Source organism: Myiozetetes cayanensis, unplaced genomic scaffold, assembly GCF_022539395.1.
Source record: "Myiozetetes cayanensis isolate MyiCay16 unplaced genomic scaffold, myiCay2020 scf6-25, whole genome shotgun sequence".
In the NCBI taxonomy this organism is placed as follows: Eukaryota; Metazoa; Chordata; class Aves; order Passeriformes; family Tyrannidae; genus Myiozetetes; species Myiozetetes cayanensis.
The window spans coordinates 15,883,015-15,902,109 of record NW_026087853.1 but is presented as its reverse complement, the minus strand read 5'-3'; the positions used below and the strand labels follow the sequence as shown (position 1 = coordinate 15,902,109).

The 19,095-nt window shown below is 38.2% G+C and overlaps 1 protein-coding gene across 7 annotated transcripts in view; it reads right to left on the bottom strand.

The window, feature by feature from the left end:
• EML5 (EMAP like 5) overlaps positions 1-17,758 on the bottom strand; it is a 113,000-nt gene extending 95,242 nt beyond the window's left edge. For 5 of the 7 annotated variants that reach the window (XR_007631412.1, XR_007631410.1, XR_007631411.1 and 2 more), the window contains exon 1: positions 17,423-17,758. Coding sequence is in view for 4 of the 7 variants with exons in the window: in XM_050334929.1 (XP_050190886.1) it covers positions 17,423-17,619 (197 nt within the window). In the remaining 3 variants the exon portion in view is untranslated. The remainder of the gene's footprint in view (positions 1-17,422) is intronic. The other 2 variants (XM_050334928.1, XM_050334927.1) reach the window with 2 other exon arrangements.
• Between the last annotated feature and the right edge of the window lie 1,337 nt (positions 17,759-19,095).

Here is a 19,095-nt window from a genome sequence, read left to right as displayed (position 1 = left end):
GTATCGATAAAACTCACATATTTGGGAATTTTCGTTATTAAAACAGTCCTGAACAATGCACTTCATAGTGTAGAGAGAAAAAATATAACTAGAATGGGTGCCCAGAAATGGATAACCATAAACACTTGCTATACACGGACTACACTAACTCATGGGCATGATGCAGTTAACAGGATCAAACAATGAGTTGGAGTTGTCTCTGGATATCTCAGGTAAGATCTTCAGCACACCTCTAACGAGGTGTTAACAGCTTACAACTATTGGGATGGTATCTGAAGTAGCTGCTTACCATCCATCCAGTCAGTTCCTGAGGTCAAGCAGAAAAGTTTGAGTGTGGCTCAGCTCCTAAGGCAACTTTCCAGTCTGTTACTGTGGGATCTGTGGACTTTAGTACTCTGACTCTATCACGAATATTTTCTTACATTTTTTTCTCCTAGGGAGAAGGAGGAGATTACTTAGTGGCATGAGAAGTTATGCACTCAGGAGGAAAGGACTTGTGTTCCCTTTACTGCCCTGGTAATGAGAGCTGGTATGACCTATCCAGGTTACACTGCTGAAACTGTGCTTGCATCTAGCCCACACAGTTAGAGAGTAAACTGGTGCCTGATTTCTTTCCTCTTCCTTGAAGGATGACTAAGCTGATAAATGAGATATTGCTGCTTGTCCAAAAAAGGAAAAATACATTCCTAATGAAGCTAGCTAGATCTTCAGGCCTTCTTGTTTGCCTCTGGCCTTTCTGTCCTGGGCTTCTCAGTAACAGATGTTAGATCTAATGTAGTGTCTCTGAAGAGGCAGATATGTAACAACATGTCCAAATGGCAAACATTATCATGAAACAAAGCAGGTATTGGGCTAATAAACTGCTAAGCCAAATTAATTTTGAAATTGGCTATAAAATTTGGTACTTCTTGAAAGAATTCAGAAGCAGAAAATTCAAAAAACCTGCCTGTCACTTTTGAAACAAATCCAAATAGCTGGACTTGTAGTGAACTGAGATTTCCACTGATATGTCTGAATGACAGGTCTTTTCCTAGATAGATATTCAAATTGGGCTGACAATACAGTTGGAGTTTTAACAGTATACTGAAAAGGGATATATTTCTCACTTTGGTGCATTCAAGCTCCTCTTTTTAATTCATACAGAAAAGGTTCTTTCTTCCTTTTAGAGCAATATGTAAGAATTTTTTACCATTTTGACCAGATCCATGCACTGTACAATACCTATGACACATTATTATATTAAATATTAATGGCAGCCTCTGGGAAAAAAAATATAAAAATTGTGCATGCTATGTCTGTTTGGGATGAGATCAGAGCCATGGACAAGACCCTTCAATCTGTGTGAGGTTTGCAGTGGCAGGGGATCCTGAAGGACAATAGTCAATAATAAACTACTTATTATAAAAGAAATTAAGCTTTTTTTTTTTCATCTTTACTTGGTTTGTGTTGAGCGTTAACAGGCATTGATTAATACAGACAAGCTGCAGACAAGGATACAGTATTAAAGATGATGTTTCCTTAGCAACAATATTGGATGAAAATCCAAGAATATATTCATGTGACTGCTCCTGAGCTTCATAAAAGTAGGGCACCAGTAAAAATGCACAAAAGAATGCTGCACTAAAATAACTGCATCTAAGATATCTATTAATTAACAGTTAATTTCAATTATGAAATTGTTTCTATGTGTCCATACAGCAAAATATTTTCATTGTATGTTTACAAAATTTTACATTTGGTTGAGAATATTTTATTTACTGTCATTTATTCATATTACCCCAGAGAGAGTAACAGGGAAACTACAAACCATTTCTGTCATACTATTTAAGTTTTTAAAACAGAAAGAGCTGTAATCAAAAAACATCTCTCATCAAAGTTTAAGCAGCTCAAGTCAGAGCACACTAACTTTCCATAGACAAAACAAAGCAGTATTCATCATAGAGCATCATTACTGGGTCTTCCATACAGTTATTGTAACAGCACCAGTAATGTCAAATACAGCCTTCTGAAGATTCCTTAAGTTGCAAAAGCATCCAACCTCAAAGTAAGAGAGTCTGAACTGGAGACAGGGAGGGTGAAGTGAAACTGTACATTGATTATTCCCAGCTGCAGTTTATCTCATTACCGTTCCATATTTTCCCCTCTTGGATCTGACTTTTTTTTTATTAATGAGAAACATTTATAAACAACCTATAGAATCCTAAAGATTGCTTTGGCCTCCTATCTGCTCCTAAACTCAAGACAGGGTGGGGGGAAGGCGAAGGGCTAAGGGAAAGACCAGAGGAGCTTCAAAGAGGTAAACACTGAGTACAGCAACACTGATGTGAAGTTCCCAACTCATTAAATACGAGAACTGAGGAAAGAGATTATGGGAACTATATGCTCTTTTATACAGATGCCCATTTTTACCTTGCATAGTCATGTCCTCCACTGCTCAGGAAGGGATTGGCTTCAGCTCTCTGGTAAGAGTAACCATTCATGAAAAACTGATTAAAAATCAAGATATTCCTCTTTTTTTCAAATATGAATGATTTTGCCAGTGCCAATAGGAGATCTTGTGGTTTAACTGAGTGGGGTTGATGGTTTTTTACAAATTGTACATGATCTTGACACTTTAATCACCAGGTTTTCACAATCTGAAGAAAAAATTTCTAATATGCCCCTTGAAAAAGAAGACAGCAAAATTACTTGCATGTTCCCAGCCAAAAAATCTTCTCACATAAAAGCTAGAAATATCATACACTCCAGAATGGTTTGGAGATGAATAATGTCCTGTTATCCTTTATTAACAATCCATATGAAAGAAGCAATTCTGATTATAATAACTGATGGTACAATAATGTGGCATACTAAAGCCTGAAGGTAAGTCACCATAGAATGGAATCCCACCTTAGAAAATACCCAACTTCCTTCTTTCCTCATAAGACAATGTACGGACTTAAGATTATATCTAATAATGGTTTAAATAATTAAACTGACAAATATAATTCCCCTAGTACTAGCAACAAGGGGAAAAAAAGGAGGGGAAAAAAAGAAAAAAAAAACAGAAGTACAAGATCTGTGGAGAGAAGAGGTAGTGCAATCAGCTGTCAGTAACTTAGGAGGGAGGCAGTCCAGCTATTCAACTCCTTTGGGTCACTAGATCTGATGACCTGAAAGAGATCCCTTAACAAATCAGCAAGCACTATTAAACCACTTGGTTAGGATTTGTCAGTGACAGAGTTAGAAAGCAGTCCTTTGCTCCTGAATGTGAAAAGTATACAAACCTACAAAACTACCACAAACCAAGGTTGTCTAAAATCAAAGTGTAAATACTGATTTCCCATTCTAACCGGTTTACAAGTTAAGAAACTACTTCAGTAAAGATTATCATGCTGTAGCCACTTAATTATGGGGAAACTGAGACAAGTATGGTTACAAAATCAGAACAGAATTAATTTCAAATAAATTTTGTAAAAATCAGGCTAGAAAGGGAAACTGAATGACAAAAATTCTTTCCACATTTAAAGTTACTTAGCCAAGACCATTTAAAAAATTTCTTTTCAGAAAAAGGTTATTTTGTATGCTTCTGATCTCAGAAGTTAACAAAATAAATTTGCTTGAGGTGCAAAATTTCTGAATCTTTCATTATCACTAAAACCCTTCAAACTATTTTCAAACCCTTCAAAACTTTTTATCACTAAAACCCTTCACTCAGTCATTGCTTCTCCATAGGAGATTAACAGTTTTTCACTACTGATCTTCCATCTATTATTTTTGAAATTTATACTAGATCTTCTAGTATTACATAGGGGAAAAAAATCACAGAATGTAACATTTTCTTTCATATTTCTGACCAAGCATATTAAACAGCAATTCAGTCTTCTCTCCTATGGGATATATTAATGAAAAACTTCTCTGCAAGAACTTATCATCTGAATATTCAAGAGTGAAGTCACAGAATAATTAGTGACAAGTTTTGAAAGGTTCTTTTATACAGAAAGGTTATCCTGATAAAATTAGTAGTTGGCTTAAAATAAGGAATAGTGGGAAGAAGGCAGTAGCAGAGCTGTGAGTGAAAAAAGCTGAGATAAGCACAACGTTCTGTGCTTCAATGGACTGTATTTCATTACCAACCAAAGAAGGTTTAGAGCAGAAGAGAACACTATCTTGCCAACCCTGGAGACTGCAGATGCACTAGATTTCTTCACAAGTTCTTGAGAAGTTCAGGCCTACAGGTGTTCTGCAGGTGTTAGTTAGACAGAGGTGTTTTCCTACAGAAAAAGAAAGCCAAGGACATCTATAACACTTTATAATTTACCATCCCGGCATTTGAGTTCATACCCAGGAAGGTGAAAAGAGCCAGGATACCACTTAAAGTTGGGACAACATCTGAACCCTTGTTTAGAAAAAATACTATAAAAATGGGATTGAGGCCACAAAAGTATTTACACAGAAGACCATCTGCTAAAACAAGTAAAACCCTCACGTGTACCAGAACCATAGACAAAACAGGAAAGAAGCATAGGAAAATGCAATACTAAAGGGACTCAGAAGTCAATGTGTACTCTGTAGGCAATGAAAGCTGTTGTCCATGTGGGATCACAAACTTAATTACTAAAAACCACTTAAATGGAGAAGATGGATAAAGAGTATTCATGTGTAACACTTCCAAGAAAATACAACTCTTCTGCTCAAAAATTATGTTTATCTCCAGAATACTGATTCAGTTGAATAATCCCAGTAAGGGAATGTAATGTAATGTAATACTCATTATCATAAGCATATGCTGTAACCTGCAAAAGACAATTATTCATAAATTAATTTATTAATGAATAATGTTTCAAAGGCTATTCATTTTTGTGGTATTAATTTCTAGGGCAGAAGAAACAGCAATTGAAAAAAACCAGTTAGCAGAAGAGGAACCTGTATCTAAAATGACAAATATCATCTAATGTGTGACCTTGATCTAAAAAAACCCAAAACATTTCCCAGTTCTCAAATATTCCTGTTATTTCTTCAAGTATTCTGGAAGGCTATTTCACTTAAAATGTCACACTCACCACAATAAATCTTGAGGCACTTCCCAAATGCTGTCTGATGCCTTGTCTTGATCTAAGATAAAGCATCATTCACCTTGTTTGCTCTTGTAGAGAGATTATAAACAGGGAACAGGGATTAACACAGTTCTAAAAGTCATGAGAAGGTTTATACAGTTGTCAGTTAACCAAAACATAGAATTAATCCACTCATTCTGCACGCAGACTGTTTTGATAAAATGGAGACATCTTACTACCACTCACCTCAAAATACTAAAATATATAAATTCTTTTAAGTTATTTCTACCCTTAAGTAAGTTTTGGGTTTTTTCCCAATGGTATGTATGTATAATGTTTGTATGCACCTATAACACAGTCTGACATTTTCAGGAGCTTTCATAAAATACATTATCCTGTCATTCAGAAAATTGAATGGTGACTTATTTTTAACATTATATGCAACTAGATTTAATCACAAGAAATATACCACATAAATAGAAAGAATCAAAGCAGTAAAACAATACTTTTCCACCCAGTCTTTTAGATCACTGTTGTAAAACTGTGTCATATTTACAAATTTCAATTTGCCAATTCTAGCAAAGTAAAAAATACAGTACATAATCAGGAGTGAAAAGTGTGAGGTAGATATGAGAACACAATGATTTTACTATAACTATGACCAATTTATAAACAGGATATTCAGCTTGGACACATTTTCTTCATTACTAGGTCTGGTCTTTGCCTCAGTTTTGTTTCTCTTCAGTTAAATTTGTCACCTTGATCAAGCATTTTATTTACATGTAATTTTATGTCAAGCATCTTATCAATATACCTTATATCAAGGCAGAGGAAAATTAGGATATAATTCATCCTATAGTCAACAGAATGTAAAAGGCAAAAGAAAAATTTTCCTAAATGTAATGTCACAGACCTGGCTAAAGCATCAGTGGAAGTACCACCTTCACACGCCTCTAAAGCTCATCACCTTGCTCAAACTGACATTTTTCTCTCCAAAGTTATGGCACTCTTTGGACACATTTCTCTTAATTCTTGATTCTTGAATTCAAACACCCGAGAAACATCCCAAGTTGCAGCAGTCCTTGGGAAGGGGAAAGTTCAAATCTGAACAGAATGTCAAGATCTGCTCAGGTTTTTTCCTTTGCCAGCCACAAATCCTACACACTATCCCCCCATTAGGCACAGCTTGTTCTAGAAGGATGCATAGGTGAGAATTTTCTGAAGACAGGGTCCTGTTTCTGAGACTGGATATGCATCTCAGCAGTCTGTCAGCTGAATCAAACACAGAAATATCTCTTGGAACTAATCTAAAGCATATGTTTAACATTCTTTTATTTCCATAAACCTGTTTTAAGACCTAGTAATTCTGTTTATATTTGGACATTATAAAGCGGAAAAAAAATCCTGTGAACAAACGTGTTTACCTTGGCTCGGAAAAAGAGGCATTTCAGTTCACAGCTCAAGTGGAATTATTACTTCTATTGTAGAAATCCACTGCTTTTCAGCATAGGAACATCATTTTCATGCAAAGCAGTGCTAATCCACAGACAAACAATATCAAGACCTCCAAAAAAGGAGCCTCCAAAAATATTTACCAAATATGATCCCATGAATATTTCAGCAATTACAGGTTGGACATTGCTGTTAGGATGGAAGGCTTGGTTTGAGGGGTTTTTTACACATCTGGTTTTTTTGGTTGGTTTGTTGAGTTTTTGGTTGGGTGTTTTGGGTTGTTGTTGTTGGGGTTTTTTGTTTGTTTTTTTCTGTTTTGGTTTGGGTTTTGTGGGGGTTTTGTTTGTTTGTTTGTTTGTGGTGGGTTTTTTTGCTAAAATGAGAGGATGTGTGTTTTTAAAGTAAAAGAATCAGACTACGTGGGCATACAGATACTGGTCGTGATCCATCCTGTCTGCAGCCCAAAGCAATAGGGCAATAGGTACTATAAAGGAACTCCCCTGAAAAAGCTTGGAGGATCAAGCAGTGAAATGAAATTAGAAACTTATGAAAAATGGCTGGAAGGATTGTTCACTGTATCTTCTGAAGTAATAGCTGAATACCCAGGGCTTTCATAAAAGAATAAGCATCAGGCACCATCTTACAGGTCCTGTTCAAAAGAGAAGGAGTCTGCAGGAAGCCTCTCAGCAGTGATGAGGATTCCCAGTTCACGGAGAATCTTTTGCAACTAGGCTGAGGACAGTTATTCTGAAGAAGAGATACAGTATTTCTCTGGAGTTTTAAGAATATATGTATCCTCTAGCAGCTAGGTAAAATAACAAGAAAAACTGCTTTTCAAACAGCAGTGGTCTCACAGAGACATCTTGTTTTAAATGTAGTACAGTAGTGGTGTTATCAGATGGTGCACACACTGGAATTCTTTGTGGTTTCTATCTTTCACAATATAAAACTGATAGGTATCATAAGCCTAACTTAAAAATTCAATCATATCTTTTGCTACCAAGACTTAAGGTAATTTTGGCTGATTCTGACCTTTTTTGTGCAAATCAAGCACTGCATTTTTAAAGTCTCTTACTATTGTAGTAGCTACAACAGCAATGCAAATATGATACTGGTTATTTCTTGTAGAAATTAAAGTCTTTTGTAGGCAATGGAGTAATCAGAGCAATCTGTGCCCTAATGCAGGAAATTTATACATATCTGTAACATTCTGTAAGGTGCTTCACTGTTGCACCAGGGGAAAATCACACTACAGATGACACACCAGCATCCGGCTGGGCAGAAAATCTTGGATACATGTATTTTGAGAAGAACATTCAGTGGCATCTCGGTTAAACATTCAACCAAATTATTAAGATGGTTATGGGAACTTTCACTTTCTGACACTTAAATTCAAGGAAATTTATAACTTTACTTTTCTGTTCAAGGTATTTCAAGTGCTCAGTAGTTCTGACTACCATGTGAATATACCAAAATCAATAAATCATTCCAAGTCAAACAAATACATTGTGAATAAACCAATCTCCTTGATAATACTATAACTGCACAATAATTTAAATCTAAATTTTAATGTGAGTATATGACTTATGTTGATCAGTCCAGATTAGACAGTTTTGCCACTTTTATGAATAATAAATTACTTTTCATTTAAGTGATAGATAAATTAAATTTCAAATTAAGTGATAGATAAAAGTGCTGTCCCAAATCACAAACACAACTCTATAAGTGGTTTAATAACATTTTGAAAAACTAGGTAAACTATATCTTGAAGTAGAAAAACCCCTTGAGGTATTATATAAAGTAAAACTAAATTCTCTGGCTTTTTTATCTTAGTGTCAGCTTAAGCTTTAAAAACCCCAAAATGTACATGACATAAAACTAAAAACATCTCTTTATTTTACGTTCTCTTTTTAAAAGGCTGGTGTTGCTTGTGTTAACAATTACAGTAAATTCTAAACTAATTTTTTGATATGTCATACAGAACATGTACACTATGGTTTTCATCTAAAACAATTACAGAGGGGAAAAAAGTAAATCAACTCTTAATAACTTCTAAACCTGAAGTTTAATTTACATCTTAACTGAAACTTCAAATTTTGCACTTAAAAACCCCAAATATTTGACTTCATACACACCCTTCAAAAGAATTAAATTATTGAAACATGCCAAGCTTCTAGGTTAAGATAGACTATCACTATCATAATAATACTGTTAACACAATAAGCTAACCTCATAATGCTGTTCAAAATCAGCCAGGAACATAATCTTCTTTCCTACCTATATCAAGAGGTTGACTAACAAATTAAAACATTGAAAACATAGGTAAACAGAAACACAACTGCTTTGGCTGTGATTTGGAAAAGCTGAAAGATTAGAGCAGACCTCAAATCTTCTGCAGAAATTACTTCAAAATTTTTAAAAATCAAACACTCTTAAGCCTTTGGTTACATTTCCTGTTCTTCTCAGACATTGTCCCAGAGCCTCACTTTTTTGCAACAGTTATGAGAAAAAAGACCCAACTACCAACCAAATCAAGAAAAGCATTTTCTACAACACCAACATCTTTTCCCATTTAAGTATTGACCTGACCTGACCCTGCCTGAGAGTGCTGACAGAATCAGATCAGAAGGTGATGTGACTGCTGGCTATGAAAAGCACAATGCAGGAAGGCAAGCTCCTAACCCTGTAGCTCCTTGCTGTGTTGATCTACTTTAATCAACTTCTAGTATGTTTTAGATATTCAGTTCTGGTTGGATATTTTCAATATTTCTATTCATATAGTTTCAATTAGGAAAAATAAAGTTTTTTATGGTATGTAGGTGTATTAAACAACAGGCTTACTCTAGTCCCACTTCAAACTGAATCAAGGAAATATTTTATTCTCTATTCCTAAAATATTTCCATTTTATCAAACCAAATCCAAGCAAAATATTTTTTAGAAAGATAATGCACAAAGCTCTTGGTAAAAAAAAAAATATTGTAATGAGGATTTGATAATAAATCTCTCAAAAAACATATTTCAGCCTGGTAGAACATGTTCCAGAAAAGCTCTAGAACTACCCGGAAAACTTGGTTTCCTCAAGAAAAAGGCTGATCATACTCTTTCCTCTCTCCCTCTGATCTCTTCAAGATTTGAAAATTAATCTTCCCTCCAGATTTTACACATTTGACAACTTGAGATCACTTAACATGAAAAGTTGGACAGTACTTAACTGGGACTTTGTCCTTGTGAACCATGACATAAAATGGTCATCTGGGGAATTATCTCACCCCTTGTCCTATCAAGTGCTTCTGCTGTAAGAAATGCCACTTTGACTGATAGGCAGACAAAAGATACTTAAGCTAGAAGGTTTTAGGAGGACTGCTTAGCTTAATTATGACATAATTTAGGTCTTATTAAGTCATGACTTCTTTAATGGAGGAATATAAACTATGTCCTTAAAGATCATCTGGAGATGACGAAGTGAGAGTCAATTGATTTATTTTTAGTATAAACAAACAAAACATTGTACCATATAAGCCTAAGAATAAGCTAAGGGAGGACTTGATTTTTCAGTTGGAAATCCAAACTTTCTGAGGAAAAAAGAAATCAGTCCCTCCAAATATCATATTCAGAAAATAAAAATGCCTTAATGCCTTATTAAGGAAGTACAATAGCTTGGTGAATTAACCTATTCAAGTGACTTGAGTTCCTATAATAGGTCTCTTGGAATGGTACACATTACATGATTCAGCATTATGTTGCTTTCATTCTTTGAAGAAGGCAGTTCCCCCATCAAGTGCAAATGGAGAACAAACCCCAGGTGTCACACTTGAGCAGGAACCACCAGCAAACACTCCAAAGCCTGTTTTTCATTACAGAAAAATGAACTATTAAGAGTATTTGGTTTGGCAGTAAACATCCCATTGCATATCAAAAACCCACAATTTTTTCTCAATGTGTAATTTTCCTCAAGAAAAAATAATCTGAAAAATTACTTCCTTAACTAGACTTACCTTAAATGATTTTTTTTTAATTTGCATGTGGGAAGATCATAAATAATGTTTGTAGTCAAAACACTGAAGCTTTGGAACAGAACTGTTCTGCTTGGGCCTACAATTTTTATTTTGCTTGGTAAGTCACTTGACTTGCCACTGGGCACCACTGAAAAGAGCCTGATTCCATATTCTTTACACTTTCCCTTCAGCTATTTATATACGTTGATCAGATGCCCTCTGAGCCTTCTCTTCTCTGGGCTAAATGCTCCCAGCTCTCTCAGCCTTTCCTTGGGAGAGATGGTCCAGTTTCTTCCCATCAATGGACTCTCAGAGTGGCCTTTCAATGGACTCTCTTGTAGCTCCACATCTCTCATGTAACGAGCCCAGAACTGGACACAGTACTCCAGGTGCAGCCTTACCAGAACTAATACAGGGGAACTATTCCTACCACAGACTTTCCTTGGGACTTCAGAATAAAGACTGGTTTCCTAACACTATCCCTAATAATCCAGAATGTATCCACACTGTAGGTTTCCTAAGCGTTATACAAGCAACATTTTGAAGTGCTTCTATGCATGACCCATTTCACATTTGAGGCACAACTTTAAAATGAATTTTACTCCTGTTTTCTTTCAGCACAGTTATTAAAGGATCCAAAGGGGGATGCCCTTCATCAACAGCTATGATTATTGAAATAATTCTGGAGATTAACTGCCTACAAATGAATAAACAGATTTTTTTTTGTAGAAAGAAACATCTAGACTGTATAAAGTTCAAGGGTAGACAAAGAATTCCTCACATACTGAAGCTTGGTTTTCCTCCATCACCTAAGTAATTCAAAAGACAGAACAGGTTGCACATGGAATGAATAAATAAAAAAATTCTCCTCATGTAGTAACTGTGGTACTCATTTAGTTACATTCCCTGAAATCAAAAATACACAACTAATCATGAAATTCCTAGTGAAAAGTCATAGAACGGCTCCCAAACCAATTAATAGAATTCCATCTGATAAAATTTTGTAGCTATACTTAGAATCTATTGTTTAACATTTGTGCTTGACTGTCATTTGGAGTTAGGGCAAAGACATACAGCATTTATTCTAGACAAGAACAAGACAATAAATCTGACAGCAGATACCTTAACTTACAATTACTTCAACTGTTTGTTGAGGTTTTTGAGAACTAGGATGAATCTTAGAGTGTCAGACTACTGGGGGAAAAGAAAAGATGGAAACAAAATAATTTCCCTCTACATTCTTGTGAAACCTGTTTGGTTCTTTTTCTGAGAAAAGATATTATCTTCTTTCATAAGTTTTTTTCATTAGTAGAATCTAATGAAAAGGGATCAAAGAGAGGTGCAAAGCCTCTCTCATACAATGAAGTGGTAGAAATACACAGTACCTTTATTTAAAAAGTCCAACAGCTAGTCATCCAAAGTCATAACAATGCATAGTTAACGAAAAGAGAGGGTGAGGAAAAGATCTGTTGCCATTCAAAACTAGGATGTGACTAATCACTGCACTGCTGGGATTTCTGCTTGCAAACCACAGCTGACAGCCACACAGAGGAAGCCTGGACCTGCCTCCCTGAGAGCATTATCCAGGACCAGTCTTAGAAAGCAGTTGACAGAGTCCAACAATTTCTTAGATGTTGATGGTTACACTATCATTGGGAGTGCAACAATAAGTAGATAAATCTGAGTTGGTGAACAGCACTAACACCAGGGAGCAGACATTTTAGTGATTTTCATTTTCACTAGAACCTTAGAAATGTTGACACTAAAAAGATACAGTTTATTTTGCCTTGGAATAAAGGAGCAAGATCATAGAATCTTAGGAAGGGCAATCTCTTATAGACTGAGCTGAATCCTACAGAGTTGACAGTAAAAAATAAGAAAAATTGTCTTAAAAAAACCTGTGATTTACAGAAGTAAACTATTTTTCTGGAAACAGCCAAACACTATCTCTAAATGCTTTCCCATTCTTTCCACCTGTCTTGCATATACTTCTGCTCCCTGTAAACATGCAATTTCTCTCTCTGCAGTCTTGGATACAGAGAGGCACAAAGGGGGAAAAGAACCACATGTTTTAACCTCACTGAAAGAGAACCATTTCTTTCTCCTCTCTGTCTTTGTACCAGGGTATCTGGTGGTTTCTGGTACTAGAACTACTAATAGTAAAGAATTTCAGTGTTTTCTGAATAATTCTTTAAGTTATGTTTTCCCTAAAAACAGAACTCTGATGAGTCCTACAGCAGAAGATACATGATTTCTTTCCCCAAACTTAGTCCCAGACAAGGAAAGTGTATAGATTTTAGACAAGAAGGAAAATGAACTTATTAGATACAGTCTATGCTTCCTCAACCATATGTAGCAAAGCTACATATGCCATCATCAGTAGAAATTCAAGCATTGTTACTAGTATAAAATGTGTCAGCTACAAAACCTAAATGTTCCACAAACATCTTACTAAAATAGTCACACTACACTGATTATAAAGTTCTAGGAATAATATACAACAGCACTATTATTTGCTCACTTAGTCACATGATGGATATTAAAAAAGTAGGACAGAGATAATAATCTTCCTCGTTTGTCTCCTTTTCACAGAGAAATGTGATTCCTCTTTTTTCTGTGACCAGCACAGTTGTTCGGTTGTTTTGCACCAGCAAAGAGATAATGGTCCAAAAGTAGAATTACAAATAAATGCAAAGTTTGAACTCAAGAACAGACATCACATAAGGCAGAATATGCATTTTGTCAAGTCTGCTAAAGATTTCAAAAAGATGCACTGGTTTAACCTCAGGTTGAGCTTTTACTTTTCAATGGCATCATCAATGCCAGATGAAAAGCTAACTCCCAGTAAAATTCCAATACTCTGAAGTTCACAAAAAAAGATGGTCACAGCTAGCTTTAAGGAGGAAAAAAATAAAATAAAAGTGTAAAAAAATTATTCTAAAAGTGTCCTTGGAGCATGTCAACACAGAGAATAGTCCTGGTGACATCAAAGGCTTTTAACAATAGACAGCCATTTAAAAACGTGGATGAGTTCAGGGTTTCCAATTTTCTCACCTTAAATAAAAAACGTAAAATACATAAACAGGACTTAGCTAGCCCAGACAAATAAGGAGCCTCAACATGAGCATCAGTTTCCAGTATGACAAGTTAATACTCTGAGGTGGCATCTTTTGAAATCTTTCTACAAATAAGGATTAAATATGATCCCCCTGAAGTCTCTCTGACACAGGATGAACAGCCTACATTAAATAACCTATGATCCTCTAAATCAATAAAATTATGGAGACAGCAATGGCAAGATCTAACCTGAACATACCAAGACACAGTTTCTTCCTCATCTACCGTCTACCTCTTACCGTAAAGCAAACCATTCTACACCTCACAAGCTAGTTTGGTGATCCATGAAATCCTAGAGAACATACAGTTTAAATCAGTAGCTCTGTAGGAATAATTTTCATGTTCATTCAAAATTTGTATCTCTTACATATACACAGCCAAGGCTGGACAGGGGATCTTATCTTCTGCAAACACAGTGGATGTCCAAGCTATGCTGCTGGCAACAGATAGCACTGCCAAAGCAAGTCAGCTGGGGTTTCATGTGCAAGATTTTTTTTCCTTATTTACTCCTGAAAAAGTAAGAAACTCAATTGCCAGCACTCCCAAAAGATGCAAATTTCCAAAGCATCTGCATCTAAATGGCATGTTCCACAAGTGTTCACATACATCCTGCCCTCAACAATAAAAATATGCAGATGTGTAAGAAATAGGAGACAAATAAGATAGATACTACACATCCTCCGGAATAATCAGTTGGTTTCTAGAAAGTAATTCTCAGAAGAGATAAAAACCAGAACATAAAAAGCAAAAGCTCACCAGAAAGTTAGAGAAGTCCTTTTAAAGATGGATTTAAAGCTGAGATTGTTCAAATAAAACAAACAAAAACAACAACAAAACCAAAACCAGATTGATAGAGGTCCTAAGTGATCGTAATTTCCTCTTCTATTTCAAAAGAGTGTTTGATAGAACTGAGGGTCAAAACACCGAAAGAGAGCTCTCTTGCTTTCACTACATAGTTAAATGAGGCTGAGGGGCTTGTGGTGTGCACACTACAATTAAAATTTAGATTATTATACTGAAAACAAATTTTGTTAAAACATCTAATCATAAAAAAAAAATCTTACAGGAAGTTTACAGGCTTTTGTTTAATAAAAGGAGGTAAAACTTCACAATACAACACTAACTGCTGATGCTAGAAGGAATTTTTACAATGGAAAATATCTTATAGCAGCCCACTACTTTAATGCTGTTTGCTATTACTAAAGATAAATAAATAGTCTCTGACTAAAAAAATTGCTGTTCCTCTCTTCCTGATTGATGTTTACAATTACAAAATCATGCAAAGCATGCTAATGGTATAAAAGTTCTCACAATGAAGAGTACTAATAATATCACCATGTAGTGTGCAATATTTACTGCTTACTCCTTGTAGCTATGGAGCTGGGCTCATGAAAGTTTGATTCTTCAAGCATGTAAAATTTTCAGGACACCAGAATTTCACAAGTGAGATCCCCTACTTGTAAAAAGGCACTCAATCCTCCCATTGCTTTCACTAAAAAATTCACAAATGTCCCAGCATTCAGACAGTACTTGCTGAGCCTATTAAAATACAAAACATATGAATTCTTTTGCAATCAACAGTTGAGTTTATTATCTTCAGAGAGAAAATTAAGTAACACTGATTACTGTGTTATATAATGCCATTTTTGCACCTGCTTTTTGGTATTTTAATTTTTTTTTTAATACTTGACCTAATACAATACCATGACTCCTTTAAATTTTGGGAACTAGTATGTTTAGGTGCCCAAGTTTAGTTATGAAAAGTGTGAGATGACATTTAAATGATACCATGTTGCTTTTGAAAAAAGTAGCAAGTGAAAGACTGATCACTGCAAGTTCTAAAGAAATAGCCACGCTGCTTTTAAATCAAGCATCTTCTTATAGCATACTAATATTTCTGCATAGCTTTTGCATTTAAGAAGCATGCAGAATTCTAACTGCATAAATCTGTAATGCATTAACATACTTAGAATTATATTCTCTCAACATCAGTACAATTCAGAGCAGGAGAAACTCCAGTATGCTGGGTCATGGTATCATACAATTCAAAGTACATTCCAACACAAACGAGGTACATTCTTTCTCTCTTGTTAGCTGACTTTCAATAGACTTTTTTTTTTTTTTTAAGTACTATTCAAAATAATGATTTCTGTCACATTTTGGCCAAATGTAGCACATTATACCAAAACTGAGACACTGAGCAAGAAACTGTTACCACAGTTGTAGCTCAAACCATGTAATTCTTACGCTATAAGAAGTGCTACTGAAACAAACAGTGTCATTCCGAAGCATTCATGAATACAAAGTATTAAACGTGTAACATTACCCTACCGGGACCTTAGAACAAGTAGTAAGGTACCGCTTCCTTAGCACAATAGGAAGTTGTGGATCTGTATTTCCCGCAGCACCTGACATCATAGATGGCTAGCAGTTCCTAAGAAAACAGTTCTTCCTGGACTAAAGTGAGAATGTTAAAGCATTAAATGATGTAAACAACAGTGATTCAAACTCCTGATTTAACATCCCTAGGATAAGGGTCTATAATGGTACATTGTCTGACTACTTTTTTCTTTACATATTCAGCACCAAGGAGAGAGATACTACACAAGTGACACCATTTACAGCCATACTTCAAACCTAATTAAATTTCTTCAAGAAGAAGATTTAAACAAAGGAAAAAAGTGGCCATTATGACCAAATTTTCTAGTTTGTCTAAAAGCTTAAATAAAAGACATAACCTCTATTATGCTCTCTGGAGGCAATACCTGTTACTCACATGAGTAACGCATACAGAAGGTATGCCTTGGAGCACTGAGCATCATAAAAACAAATGTTGTGCTGTAAAACCTCCAAAAGACCTACAAAACTATGTGCTGCTATCTCCTACCCCAACAGGAAGAGCAAAGGAAATTAAAATCCATCTGCAATGACACCTACTGGAAGGGAAAAGATTGATGACTCAGGCTCACATCTGCCCTTCATACTCCTCAAATTCTCTCATTGATCTCACAGTACCACTAGGCTTATAAAAGCATCCTTGGAGTGGAAATACATTTAAGAAATTACACCAGTACATTTCTTCAGCAACATCAGTTTTTAATTTTTTTTTTAAATGAACTCAGCACATAATAACATTCCCTGCCTAGTGAACTACTGAGCTGCAGAAGAAGCCCCAACTTCGCAAGAAAGGCTGTTCTTTCAAGATTACCTTAAAAGTTGCGTGAGTTACAGGGAGGCCACTAATTCCCCATGTAATCGTCGCCTTTTTAACACCAGCCAAAGGTCTACCTTGCTGCAGATTAACCTCCTCCGCATCCCGAGTGCCCCGGGGCACACACGCGATTACCGCCTCTCCTCCCGCCGGCCCTTTGACATTCAGGGGCGGCCGGGACCGAGCCGCGACCCTCGGGCTGCCGCGCCGGGCACGAGCGCCCGCGCAAGTTTCGGCACCGCACACCAGCGGCGGTGGGGGGAACACGACCCGGCCCGTGAAATCCGACGGCCAAAAGCCTTTCCCAGGCTGCTTTTACCCACGGCGATGCTCGGGCGGAGCGGGGGGGCAGTGAGGGAGCGCTGACTGTCCTTGATGTATCCCGGTCCGCTCCCCGGGTCCCCGGGGCGCTGGCGGGACGCGGGATCGCCGGCGCTGCCCGGGACGGCACTGGGGGCAGGCGGCGGCGGGGGGGCACCCGCGCCCGCTCCGGGGCAACGGGAGGAGTGGGCAGGGAAGGAGCCGGGTTGTGGGGTCGGGACAGACGGGCTGTGGGGTCGGGACAGCCGGAGGGGGTCGGGGCCCGCGGCGGGAGGCAGCCCGGCGGTACCTGATGATGTCGTCCTGGTGCCCCAGGTAGAATTTCTGCCGGTGCTCCCGGGGGCTGTAGACCACGCCGACCCCCGCCACGAAGTAGACGATCTCCTTGGCCGCCGTGTAATAGAGGTTGTTGCGGCACTGGTGACCCCGGTAGCCGTAGACCCACTCCAGCCGCAGGTGGCAGCTCGGTGCGCTCCGGTCAGCCATGTCCACCCGCCCCCGCCGGCCGGGTACGGCTCTCCTCCGCCGGAGACCCCGCGGGAAGGGGGCGACGGGCCGGCCGCCCCCTCCGCTCGGCTCGGTGTCCGCCGCGCTAATCCCTGCCCGCCGACATGGATGCCCGCCGCCGCCGCGCGTCCGCCGCCGCCTCACAGAGGGCGCCGCCGCCCGAGCGCGCCTCGCCGCCCCGCGCCGCCAGACATGGCTGCGCCGAGACACCGCCCGGGACGCGGAGCGAGGGCGCGGCGCCGCTCCGGCCCCCCCGCGCCCCGGCTGCGCCTGCGCCGAGGGCGGCGCCGTCAGCGGCCGGGCGGGCCCGCGGGGCTGAGGGGGCGCGGCGGAGACCGGGCGGGAGGTAACGCGCTTCACCTTCGCCTGCCGCGACGCGAGGCTTTTTCTTATTTACCCTTTATTTTATTTTATTTCATTTCATTTTCTCTTTAAGCACGTCTGTGTCTTCTCCCCCTCACCCAAGTTTAGGGTTTTTTGTTTTCGTTGCCCCTCCGGGGAACATCCCCGTTCCTCGCCGCCCCGCCGCCGGCCGGCTCCGGATGAGCCTCAGCCTCTCGTCAGCCGCGAGTGAAAACCACCCCCCGCTCTCGCTGGGCCCAGCGGCAGCTCCGCTTCAACCGAGAAGAAAATGTCAACTGTAATTTTTAATGACGAATATTTAACCCTTTCAGCCCACTGCCTGACTCGTGCGCCACACAAAAGTTATTTCCCGTCTTGATTTCCCCATACGCAACTTTTCACCCTTAGCGTTTTACACGGCGAAGTCGCCACTCTCCGACCTCACCGGTGTGGGACCGACTCCTCTGTGCTGCGTGAGGCAGCAGCGCCGGGGAAAGCCCCCCGCCACGTCCAGAATTTTGGCCAGGAAAACGTGCTCCTTCCCAGCTTTGTCACTCTATAGAGTATCTCGCCGGCTAAATAAAGCCCCAGTACATCATTATACAAACAGATTTGTGCTATAAAGTCGAATATCTCTTCTAAAAGCCCCTGCATAACTAGTCTGGTCTGACAGTTGAAAATAAACCCAGTCCTTTTCCTATCACTTTCACCACAAATTTGGCTTTCCAAGTTGTATGTATTTTGTCAGGATTTATTTTTGAATCTCCATTTCTTTTACTTCTTTTTCTCTTTCACTATTTATTTAGCTAGATTGACTTTTCTTCCACAAAACATTTACTTGTAACTACTAAGTTCATGTTGGTGACATTTTTCCATGCTACTTTATTTTCATTTTAATTAGTAGTAGTTTTTCCTCTTAAACCTTTCTTGAATAAACTTAATACTGTATTAGTCATATAATTTTTAATAAAATTATTTTTTAAAAAAACCCATGCATTTAAGCATTTTAGTCAATTAACTTTGTATTAACATATTTTCACAGTGCAAAACACTGAGAGATAATATTTTTCTCAAGCTCTTACAATAAGGATGTTGATGACACCAGCCTCAGAT